Source organism: Apus apus, chromosome 19 (genome assembly GCF_020740795.1).
Source record: "Apus apus isolate bApuApu2 chromosome 19, bApuApu2.pri.cur, whole genome shotgun sequence".
Classification (NCBI taxonomy): domain Eukaryota; kingdom Metazoa; phylum Chordata; class Aves; order Apodiformes; family Apodidae; genus Apus; species Apus apus.
Window position 1 is genome coordinate 9,133,854 of NC_067300.1, and position 12,494 is coordinate 9,146,347.

The 12,494-nt window shown below is 49.6% G+C and overlaps 1 protein-coding gene across 2 annotated transcripts in view; it reads right to left on the minus strand.

The window, feature by feature from the left end:
- The window catches only part of GPSM1 (G protein signaling modulator 1), a 71,379-nt gene that overhangs the window by 38,007 nt on the left and 20,878 nt on the right, over positions 1-12,494 (minus strand). Inside the window, exons 2-8 of one of the 2 annotated variants that reach the window (XM_051636883.1) lie at positions 8,753-8,974; positions 8,084-8,219; positions 7,647-7,789; positions 6,075-6,198; positions 4,839-4,954; positions 4,406-4,561; positions 2,534-2,642 (exon numbers count right to left, since the gene is read on the minus strand). In XM_051636883.1, the coding sequence (XP_051492843.1) occupies positions 2,534-2,642; positions 4,406-4,561; positions 4,839-4,954; positions 6,075-6,198; positions 7,647-7,789; positions 8,084-8,219; positions 8,753-8,973 (1,005 nt within the window). In that variant the 5' untranslated portion in view covers position 8,974. The remainder of the gene's footprint in view (positions 1-2,533; positions 2,643-4,405; positions 4,562-4,838; positions 4,955-6,074; positions 6,199-7,646; positions 7,790-8,083; positions 8,220-8,752; positions 8,975-12,494) is intronic. The other variant, XM_051636884.1, reaches the window with a different exon arrangement.

Consider the following 12,494-nt stretch of genomic DNA (forward strand, 5'->3'; position numbering starts at 1 on the left):
CAGGGCTTGGGTGCTCTGAAAGCTCTTCTATCCTGGCTCACCTCCATACAGCTTTGAATTGTTCCTAGTGACCCACCCACACAAGACTCCAAAATATTCTGGAGTCCAGTTTTTCTTCCGGAGTCCCATCTCTGACTGGCCTGAGGCTGAGGGAGCCAACACTACATGTTCAGGAAGAGATCTTTCCAGTGGCTTCTGCAACTTAAAATGAGCTGTGCTGCTGGACCCTCCTCAGAGTTTAATGAAACAAGAAAATGACTGTGCTGCATATGCCCAGCAAATACAGAGAGGTCAGTCAGAAACAGCCTCTAATCTTTAGAACAGCAGCCTCTGTTACAGAAGATGACCTTGGCTGTTCCCTTGGAGAGGCCTGACTCCATGTTAAACGCCTTCCAGCAGCCCTTTTGTGGTCCTTCAAGATAGACTGCAGTGTGAGCCATCCTAGAACAAAATCATAAATCCCCACATTATTTATGACAAAGGCCCAAGCACTAGTAAAGGGTGGCAGCTCCAAGGGCTTATCATCAGGCATAAATTCCCTGCCAATTACAAGAGATTTGCTGTTGACATCACCTCCAGAGAAATGACTGTGTCCTGGTTAGGTCTCACAGTCCTTGATGCCCTGCTCAATGCCTCTCTGACTTCCACTCACTCCAGATCCTCTCCAAGGCTCTACTAACATCAGATGAACACACTGGCAGGACAAGGATGCTAGGCAGGACCTACCACACACACACACCCAACAGCAGAGCCATGTTTTCTGCCCTCAGCTCAGATGCCTCAGTTTCTTGGTAGCTCTCCTGCCTCACACAGAGATGGGAAAGGTACTCCAGAGCAGTGTGTGGGAGCTGGGATGACACCCAGGGTTGTTAGGTACACATCCTTCACTCCAGCTGTTTTAGAAGAAATTTTCCAGTAACCTTTGATTACCCTGCAAGCAGCTTCCAGTGTTCTTACCCTGAGCAGATTTCATTTGGCTTCAAATGTCACCATCAGATTTATGACAGGGTAGAAGGGGAAGGGGGTGATGGGAAGCAAGCAAAACACACCAGCGTGCAAAGGTTTAACTTCACCAGGTTTTTCCTGGGGAAAATGCTAGAGCTTGTCACAACAGCACACTTGGTTCCCAAGGATAAAGTGAAACATCAGCTTTAGAACAGAATCAGTAGCTGCTAGAAGCTAATGGAGGCTCTGCTCACCAGCAGACAGTCTCTGCACTGCTCCATAATTAATGATGTGGGGGAGTTCATTAGCCACCTGCCATGAGTAACCTACTCCTGACACACCCTGTAATTACAGCCATCCCCCCAGAATGAGACCACCACTGTGAACCCCCACCCCGTGGGGCTCTCCCTATACCCCCAGGAGTCAGGAGGGCCAGTAGTGCTCCTGTCCTGCCAGCATCCTCACTGCACATTGTCCAGCTGCCACCTGGCCCTGAGGAATCAGCCCTGCACTGCACACAGAGTCCTCACAGACTAGAGCTGGGAAAGTTAATTTGTCCTAAAATATACAAGGCCAAAGAACAATCTTTCTTCTAGATGTCTGGGAAGTATAATTAAATACCTAATTAGGCTGGTATGTCAGCCCTAACCCAAAATTTAGCCAACCTAGATGACAAGCAGAACACACAAAGCACTGACACATGGCGAGTTCAACCAGTACTTCAATAGGGCAATTTCTTCATCTGGGGAAGACTAAAGAGGCCACAGCCCATTTCCTCATAGCACTCTGGGAAGACCAAACAATGGCATTCTTGCTTTCCTGAACATGTCATTTTTTTTGCAGCAGGAAAGCTGCGGGTAGCTGAGCAGCACATCTGTGAAAACCAGAGCAACTGCAGGTGTGACACCCCAAAGGGTGGGCACAGGGCTGGCTGCAGGCTGTGCTCAGCCAGCATCAGCCACGGACTGCACGGGGAGAAGCTGGGGCTCACCACCTCAGAGCTGGACACCCCACCTGCTCCATCAGGGGAAGAACTTGCCACATGGACACTGTGCTGCAGTGCAGAGACCAGCAGGTTTACAGCACCCAGCCACCAGCTGGAAGCTGGCCTCGTTTTCCCCAGGCACTTCACTTGCCAGCAAAGCAAGCCAGACCACAGCTAGAATCAGAAGGTCCATCTCAGTCAGGATCTCACAGCCTTAAGCTCAGGAAAACAGGGGTCTTACTGACCAGCTGGACACCAAGAGTGTCTGAGGTCCTTCATACCAGCTGGGTGCACAACACCTTGGCCAGCAGAACAGACAATTAGTCCTCATGCCTTTTCTCACCCAGGAATATTGGTTAAGAGCCATGCACAACAACTCTACTAGCTGTAATTAAGGGAAAGGCTGAGAACCTCCCATAAAAAGAACATTTCCCAGCCAAGCTCTGCAGTTCCTACAGAGGCCATTGAAACAGCACATAGACAAGCAGTTTCCAAAGCAGCTACATCAAGAGAACTACATTAATGTAACTTATTGCCATAAAATAAAGTCTCCCTCTCAACAGGGACAGCTGATTGCCTCTAATCTGAACCAGCTTCTCTTACCTCTTGGGAGATCTCAAGATGTTTCCTTGCAAAGTGCAAGGCTTGTTCATGGCTCCCCAGGGAGACATAGGCATTTCCGAGACTCCAGCAGGCTCTTCCTTCTCCCACCCTGCAAAACAGGAAACTGTCAACCACAGAAATGCTGGGCAAAACCCAGCAGCACAGCAGCCCCCTCAGGGCCTCCTTCTCTAGGGCACCAACAGCCAGGCCTCCTAGCCACGCTTGCACCTACAGAAGTGTTCTGCAAAGGAAAGTTAAGTGCACTGTACATCTTAAACTCTTCTTATGCTGTGGCCAGAAAGATCAGGGAACAAGCAGCAGCCTCAGAAGTTGCTCTGCACCCACAGTGGCAAAAAACTAAGCAGTGTAGCAAGGGCCCAGAACAGTTCAGCTTCATTTGTGAGCACCAGCCTAGGAGCAGAAGCCATGGCTCCTCTCCAGCTTCCACCCTGAGCAGAAGCCGTGGCTCCTCTCCAGCTTCCACCTTGCACAGCAAGGATTCCTCTCCAGAGATGCACAGTGCATCAAGAGGACATGTAACATCCAGCCCTTTAGTTCATCAACAACCCAGAGCTAAATCAGTGAGAACATAACAAGGAGAGAACATTGCAGGTGTGCAACATCCCCCTGCCCAACAGCAGCACTGTGTCACCCAGGACACATCCACAACCTGAACCTGCACGCAGCAGCCAAGCAAATATTGACCCATTCTCACAAGGCCTCCAGGGCACTGCTGCTTGTTTTCAGAAGCTAGGGAAAGCAGGTGAGTGCACAACCTGCCCTGGGTAGCCCTCGCCCCCAGCCCCCACCAGACACCCAGGTGCTCTGGAGCAGGTTTCAGCACCTGTTTGCACAAGCAGGCAGAGACCCACTGCTCATCAGAGCCTGCTCAGCTCTGCAAACCAGCTCACGTGGGGAGTGATGGGATAAAAAAAGCACATGGGGGCACAGGGGGAGGTTCAGCGTGACTGCAACTCCCTCTTCAGAGGTTTGGGCGGGTTGATCAGCATTTAAACATTTTTCTTGTCACCCTGTTCAATACCTTCTGCTCACAGGGTGTGTTCCCAGAAATGCAGGAGCCCACAGGCCTGCACCCCCACAGCATGATTCACCCTTGGGTGGGATTATACCTTCTCTGAGCAGATACTACCCAGATGGTGCCACGGAGCTCCCATTTTAATGTCTCTGCTCCATCTAGTGGAGGACACCCAGCTTCCCAAGAGCCATCAGCAGTAACACAAGGTGACTGCAAAGTCACTTCAGCTGCAAGAAGGCTCCAGGACCACAGAGAGTGTATCCAGGAGAAAGGGACCAACCTCTCTCTCAAAAATAATTAAAAAAAAAAATAAAAAATAAGGCCAAGCCTCCTGAAGGGGTGAGGCCAAGCAGCAAAATACATCACCTTCACACACTCCATGTAACATCATTTGTTTCCACATGGCAGTTTCCAGAATAATCTCAGAGAAACAGGACAAAGTGGCATGTATGTATGTATGTCCTACCCACAGTTTCCAAGATACAATTTTTGTGAACTTGAGGAAGCTTTAGAAGGGCCCTTCTGGGATAAGGCAGCACAGCTCATTGCAGAGTGCTGAAGACAATGAATTTTCTTGAAGTACTTCTTATTACAGACGTCACTCAGCCCACACAGCCCCAGCTTTAAGGGCACAGGTTTGAATGACACAATGAAGGTGTCAATCATATTTCATTTTTGACAAGATGACTGGATTAAGGTTTGGGTTCCAAGCCTTTTTTAAAGACTTTCAAAAATACCTGTCACTGCTGTTTAGTACCAGTAGTAGAGAACAATAAGTCAGAAGGGACAGGTCATCCACCAGAGCAGAAATGCCACCTCCTAAGACAGTCTCTTACCTGTCTCCCAGCTCCTGTGCTATCACCAGGTGTTTTAGGTGGTACTCAATTGCTTTTTCATAGTCTTGAAGCAGAGTGTATGTGTTTCCAAGACTGTAGCAAGCTTGGGCTTCTACTGCTTGATCTTTGAGTTGTCTGGAGAGCTGGAGTGTTTTCCTGTGTGGAACAGGTGGAAACAAAGAGACCTGGTCACTGCAGGGTACCTCTGTGACAGGAAAGTCACCACTTTGGCATGTGCTGCATCCAAGTCCATGCCTGTCACACACTGCAGGCTGTCAGGTGGCTGCAGGGCTTGCCACTACTGAGCACCACGTGTGCAACTGGCCTGCAGGTCCCTTGTCACATCCCCCCACTGAGCCTACAACTTCACTGCAATAGGTCAGGATTTCCAGGAAACATCAGCCCCGAGCCTGCCTTAGCCCCTGGTACTTACTTGTAGTACTCAGCAGAGATGTCAAACCTCCCCAGGAAGATGTGTGCGTTACCCAGGTTGCTGTAGGCTCTCCGCTCCGCTGCCTTGTCCCCAAACTCCTTGGCAATAGCGAGGCGCTGCGGCAGACACAGAGCAGTGAGCACAGGCTGCTCTGCCAGGCTGCTGACACACAGCAACGGCTCTGGGAGCTCAACTTCTGGCTTTGCAAAGCTGCCACCCAGCAAGGCAGCGGTGCACGTGCCCATGAGGGCTGGATGCAGCAGGAAATCTCTCCTCCTGTTGCAATTCCGGATCAGGAAGGGCCTTGGGAAAAGCGAGAGGCTCGTCTCAGCCTCCTCTGTGCCCTACCCAGCCGGGTCAGGACATGACTCTCTAGCTGAAGTGCAAAAGAAGTTGTGCACATACTGCAACAGCTGACTAAAGAGGTGAATGGAGAGCTGTAGGTCAGGCTGTGAAGAGGTGTGGCTGCTCAGCAGAGCAGCCTGCAGGAACAAGGCTGTCACCTTCCTGGTGCTGTGGCACAGAGCGAACACACACACACGTGCCCTCCATCTCACCGCCTGCGCTGCAGCTGCTCCCCAGACCTCTGCCCCTACCCCAGCCCTGCCTCTGCTCCCCACACTTCACCCTGCTCACGGTCCTAAGTCCTGCACCGAGTTTTCCTGCCCCTTTCAAGCACCTCTCACAAAGCACTGCTGTCCTCCAGCATTTAAAAATCAGAGGAGCTGTGACAGGGCTGACTTTCCACGCTGCTGAGCACCTTCTGCTGCATGGAGACTGAGATGTACTCTGAACCAGAAGCAGAATTGCTTTTGAATTGGGGCAGGGACTGTATCACTTCTGCCCTCTGTGAAGCTTTACAGAATGTTATTATGTTCTACAAGCAGCATTTATTCCTGATCAACAGCTCTTTCAGCAGCTTAATTAAATTCATGGCTTGCATTTATTAAAATCTAGATTGACACAAATGAAGAGCAGAAGAGCCTTGCTAGGCCCAGCTGCAACTTGCCCTTAGATACCTCCTTTGGTTTCCAAGCCAACAGCACCCTTCCCCCTCAAGCTACTCATTAGGTGCTGATGGGGATTGGAGCAAGATGTTGCTCAGGGTACACACTGGAGGGAGAAAAACAGCTTAGGGAAAACACCTGCCTGTACTTTCTGGGCTGTGGTGGGAAAGGCAGCTCTCCAACAGCCACTCTCAGCCCCTGACCCCAGGAAGGTGCAGTGACTTCCTACCTCCTTGTGGAAGGCTATAGCTTCACTGAAGTTGCCAAGTAAGTACTGGGTGTTGCCAAGGTTGCCATAGGCACGGCCCTGTGCAGCTCTGTCCCCCAGCTCCTTCACCAGGGACAGGTTTCTCCTGAAAGAAGTCAGAGCAGAACCTCTGGTGAGACACAGCCAACACTCTGCAGGAGACACAGTGAGGGAACTTGCACTTAAAGAAGTGAAAGTCTGGTGATCTGTGGTAGCTCCAGCACTGCGAGCTCGTGCAGATCCAGTGCTGCAAGTCCTGCTGCTCTCCTAACCTCAGGCAACTTGCAGCCAGGTACAGAAGCTGCACAAGTGCTCACAGAGCCACGGGCTGACAGGATCCCACATGAAATGGGAAATGGCTGCCTCACTGCACAGGGAAGAACCAGGAGCATGGGAGAAAGGAGATGACATACAGGAGGATGGGGACAAACCCAGGGAGAGGGACAAGATACAGTGCAATGCCAGGGCTCTGCTAATGGAGCTTCCTTTCTTTACCTTGTTTTTTTCCTCTCTTTACACACCCTGCACACACAGGGAAACGCAGACCTCACAGCTGGCACAAATTTACCCACTGGCTATGCTATGTGCACTGTTCTTTGGGAAAAGGATGCTGAGCTATATATAGGCACTATCACACCCTGAGATGTGAGAAGACAGGTACAAAATCTTGTCACTCTCCTCATTTAGAAAGGCTACTTAAAGAACAACCTGCATTAAGGAAACAGAACTCTGAAGTACAAGGAGAAAAACATTAGCCAAAAAGTCTAGTGACAACCTTCCTCTGTGGGACATCAGAGCAATCTCTGAAACCATTTAGGAAAGGGAAGGGTGTCACAAGCAACGTAGACTACAGATCCAGGAGAGGGACAACCGGGACTTCAAGTGAAAGCCTCTTCCGTTGGGTGAAGGAGCATTCATGGCCCCCACAAGGGATCCGGGCAGGGAACCATTCCCATCAGGGCCAGCAGAGAGCAGCAGGGGCTACAGGAGCTAGGCTGCAGCTTCCAAATACAGCTCTGAGGAGCAGCAGTCGATAGAACTTGATTGCACGATCATACTTCACTGAATTTTACAAAGGCAATGCCAGGATGAATTTCAGCTCTCATTTTAGAAAAGCTTGCAACCCCTCTCTTGCCTTCCTTGATGATAACTTGCTATGATAACCTGGCATTTCAGGGGGATTCATTACAACAGGCAAAATCTCATTCAGTGGCCTGATTTTCATCAGTGCTGAGCTCACATTCTTTTTCTTTGTAACAAACATTTTCCAGAGCTCCCCTATCCCCAGTGGCCCAGGAAACAAATCCCTCTATGAGAAATGCTTCTAACAAGACTCAGTAAAAGCTGCCATCTTGCAGCCCACACAGTTGTCACTGGCCCAACAGTTAGCAGAGCTCAGCTAACCTGCAGACCCTGACACCTGTCAGCAGAACAGGGACACCACAAATACAGGTTATGAACCGAGCAGGGCAAGCTCAGACGTGTACCTGTGTGCATCTTAGCCATCACTGATGCCTGGTCAGGACAGGGCCTTGGCCAAGCTTGAATACTTACTCATAATATTCTGAAGCTTTTTGTAGCGTCTCCTTGACTTCTTGAGGCAGGTAGCCTGGGTCTTGGGCCATATTCCAAGATAAGTGCTTTCCCTTTGCATGGTAAACATTTCCTATGTTATAGAGTGCTCTGGCTTCACCTACCTAAAGGGAGGAAGAACAGGGAGCAGCAAGGTATTACACTTCACATCCCAGTATGGACCTTTCCATTGCTGGGCAGAGACAGTCAAAGCCAGGAGGAGACCCACATTTTCCTATCTTTGCTGTCATGGCAGCTGTTACTATCAGCAGCATGAGACCTGGGATGCAGCCAGAGGAAGAGCTTTAAGCTCCATCTCCTTCCAAAGCCCACCTTCACCATATCACAGTCACTGACCTGCAGACAGATTCTTTTTAAAGCTAGGCAATATTCCCTGTTAGATACCATGAACCCATTACCTTGTCTCCCTGCTCCTGGGAAATGTCCAAGTGTCTCTGGCAGCAAACAACAGCTTCATCAAACTGCCCAAGTATTTTCAATGTATTTCCAAGGTTGCCACTTGCCTTGGCTTCTCCAATACGGTCCCCAATGGTTCTACAAGAGGATCAGAGAAATGAAGAGAGGTGTTGAAGTGCTCACAGACTTGTGTGGTGGCAACTGTTGGAGGCACAAGTCAAGCTGCACTGAGCACTGCTTGGTACATACATCAGAGCCAGCAGCTCCCAGCACATACACCTGGCTGGAGTGCTTCACAGGGGCTCTCTCAAGTTTTGGAGACAGATTCTTGGTTTCTCCTGTCTCAAGGGAGCTGCTCTAATGACTTCAGGTGTAATTACAATGAGTACCTGGGGATAGGACAACTGGACACTGACCTGCTCTTGCTCTAAGCACCCTCCTCACATCCACATCCCTTTCTCCACCTCTCTATTCTGAAGGCTGCCGGCCCATTCTTGTTGCCTCCAGAATTCTCCACAGGACAGTCAGCCCATGCCTCAAGGCTAGCTCTGGATACTTATTTCTGGGATAGATTCCCTCAGGACGCTGGATTCAGACTTTGCAGAACTTCCCTTCCCTCAAGCCCTGCCAGGTTGTGTCTGATTAGGACGAAGCACTGCTGACATGCTTACCTGGCCAGGGTAAGGTCGTGTTTATGGTACTCCAGGGCCTTGGAATATTCCTTTAGGTAGAAATAGGCATTGCCCAGCTGGCTGTAGATGGCACTGAGAGTCTTCAGGTCCTCTGTCCCCACCTGCACTGCTGCTTCGAAGAAGGCTGCCCCAGCTCTGAAGTCCCCAGCCTTGCACAAGCGCTCTCCTTCCAGGGCCAGCTCCAAGCAGGATGCCTCCATTCTGCCAAAAGCAAGACCATCATGTCACAAGGAGTTTGAGGGCAGTGCACCTGTGTTGCTAGGAATGGTTAACAAGTTCACCCTTAACTACTCATTGCATCAAAAAAAAAAAAAAACTACAAAAATCCCACAACAACCTGGAAGGATCCATCCTCTAGGCAGCAGCTGCCTCTGCACTCAGCCCCAGGCTCCAAGAAGACACCAGCCCCAGGTCAGACACTGTTGATAACTCAGGGACACACAGGTGGCACATCTCAGTGCTGTGGACACCAGCTACCAGTGGACATGGTGGGCACTCAGGGCCTCTGAGAAACCAGCCTCCTAGGGATGAGACACAGGAGCATCCAGATTTACACACTGTGCCTGCAAGTGGCCAAAGGCAGCCCCTGGATTCCCAGCAGGAATCCAGACAAGAAACTCTAGGCTCCTGGCACCCAAGACACACTCACATCACAAGAGTAACACAGCATCTGTTTTTCCTCCAGGTGGCGCAGAGCGTAGAAGCCACATACCTAGGCTGTTCATGTGCCACTTTCCCCAGGGTGACAGAGAGGGTAGCCAAGTCGTAACACATTTTACTGAATGCCAGAGAAAAACCTGGACTGTGCAGAATTTCTTGGCTGAGCAGCTTCCAGAGCTCAGTGTCTGCTTTTCATTAACTCTCCTGCTGTCACTTCTTCCACAGGCACTCTGCACTTCAGCCTCCAGGCCAGCTTTCCTCCTTTACATTTCTGGACACCTCTGGCAATGACACATGCTGTGCTGTCAGTGAGAGCACTTTATGAGCCAGCAGAGAGGAGCAAGACCAGCAATACTGCTGCAGGAGAAAAGAAACATGCTCCTTTGAGTGCTCCATCAAGTCCTCCCAAAGCTACAGCTGTCCTTGTTAGACCATGTGTAACAAAAGTTCTCAGAAGGGACACGTCTGAAAACTTACGTTTGGAAGTGTCTTGTCTGCTGCAAAGTCAGCCCCTTCACGGGGAGGATGGACAGAGCAAGGTCCTGCTCCTCTATACAGACATTTCCTTTGCTCTTTTTGGCTTTTTCATTTCTGCTCAATATATCTTTAAAAGTCAAAAGTCAAAACTATCTAGGTCAAAGGTGGACATGCTCAGAAAAAATACACCTCTCTTGTCCAGAGCCAGAAAAGTAAGTGTCAGACAAAAGATGTGTCCAAAGATGGTTTCTATTCTGTTTTCAGACAAAGAGGGCTTCCAGGAAGTTTGACTGTGGTACCCAGACCAAAAGAACAACTTGCTTATCATCCCTGCAATAGCAGCAGCCCAGCTGACACCTCCTGTAGCAGTTCCCTGCTGGAGCCCTAGAAGATGCTTCCCCCAAAACCACCCCTTGACAGGAGCCAAGGCCCAGCCCCTGCAAGCAGGTCTCTGCAGAGCAAGGCTGAGGTGTGCTGGCCAAGCCAGGCCACTCGGTGCTGCTCTGACTCCTCTCCCAGGGGACACAAGCTGCCACTGTGCACCTCACCCAGGCTGGCTTCAGGCAAGAGTTCCAGAATCTTCTGCCCAGCTCTGCCCCAGCACTCACCCCTCCCTGCCGCAAAGGGGCACAGGGAGATGTCCAAAATACCCATCCTGACACATTCTCCCTACAAACAGGCAGAATGGTGCTTTCCCAGCTGCCAGGAAACAAGGCCAGCTCCTCTACAAGCAGAGCATTAACTGTCTGAAATCCAGCCCTATTTGCCTGGCAACCTCCCTGCTGAGTCGGCTCCAAACACCCAACACTTGGCAGCCCAGCAGCATCCTCCACAGCAGGACAGCCCACAAGGACTGTCCAAACAATAAAAATGGCAAAAGAGCTTCTTTCTGACTCTCCCTCCAAACACATTTGTGACCTCTCCTGTCTCACTGTTCGTTTGTCCCCAAAACCAGAGTAACAAGCAGAAGAGGATTGTAAAGCAGCTCATTTGAGCTCCTACCTCCAACTCCCACGCAAATACTTGATTTCAAGCTCATTGAAAAGCCCACACTTGAGGGGCTATTTTCCTTGCAGAGGAAGGCTGCTTGCAATGCCAGTGCAGCATTAGTCCCTGCTTCAACTTGTTTGATAGGGGAAATAAAAATATTAAGACTGTTAATACTAAAAATGTTTAACTTCTTTCTACTGATTCTTTTGCTAGACCCATGAAAATCAGTAAGAATGAGCTTCTGTTACAGCATGAATTAGAGGAGCTATCTGGGGATCATACCACGCTTCTATCAGTCCCAAGGTGCATCTGTGGTTTGTAGATCACTAGAGCAGTTATCTGGTGTCGTCAGGTCTTGACAAGTCTCTGCTGATAAATCCCAAACAGCTGTAACAAGGCTGGGGACAGGAGACAGACAAGGAACACCTTATACTCAAATCAGCAAGATTAAATTCAGGGAGCTTAGCAGAGATGAAGCTTGAGAAGACTTGAATTCAGGAGTGAGCCACTATCACAGGAATTCATGTTGGGTTCCAGTTAGAAGAGAGCAGAGACAAAAGCAAATTTCAAAATAATTTCAGCTCAAATTTCAACACAGAACTCTTCCCAATATCCAGGATTTCTTTAAGAAACTGAGCTCATCAACTGTAAACAGTTTAAAAACTGAGCTGGAGATAAATCTCCCTAGTTCATGGCAACACAGTCTAGCTCAGAGCAAACCTGTGTGTGATTTGAAGAGCTTGAAGTGAGGGTTCCAATCCCCACGACACAGAAAACCCTACAGCAACAAACCCAATTAACACACTCCAAGGGTAGCATCTTGCTCAGGCCATGTTTGCTAGTGGGAACAATAACCAGAAGTGAAATTTGTGCCTTGGGGCCTGCATCCTGGCACACTCACACACTTGCACCCTCTCACACTCTCTGGGTGCTTTCTGGGTGTTCCCATAGTAACTGTTCAGGCACAATGCAGTGATGTGACCTTCCTGTGCACACAGCCTTTAATTAAAATCTGTTTGTCCTTGAACAGGCTGCTCTGCAGAGTATCTGACTTATCTAATTAACATCACTGCCCAGTTTGGGACCTAAGCAAACATGCTGCCATGTAAAGGGACATGAGACAATTATTAATAGAGACACAACCCACTTCTATAACCCACCTGCCCTTCCCACATCCTGAGGGGCCCACAGCCAAGACTAGTTCTGGGAAGCAACTTCGCATGCAGTTCAGTCACTAGAGGCTTAAAAGCACTCAGGAACACAATGCCAAGGGCAGAGGAACCAACTGAAGGTCAACAGACAAACTCAAGCCCACTAAAACACTACACATACCACACTTCCAAAGGGCATAGCTCAACTGTCCAGAAGAAAAGACTAGAAGGGTGACTCAGGCAGAAGAGAGAAATGTGCTGCTCCACTGAGCCAACCTGAACCACCTTGACAAAGTGGCAAAGGGAAAACACTGAGTAAAGAAAGACTCAAGTTACAGCTCCAGGTTCTCCCACAGCAGATGCTTGAGTCCTCCCCTACCTCTTCTTCTGCAGGTTACGTGTTTTCTGAACATAAACCCAGAGCTCCAAGCTCACTGGCAGAA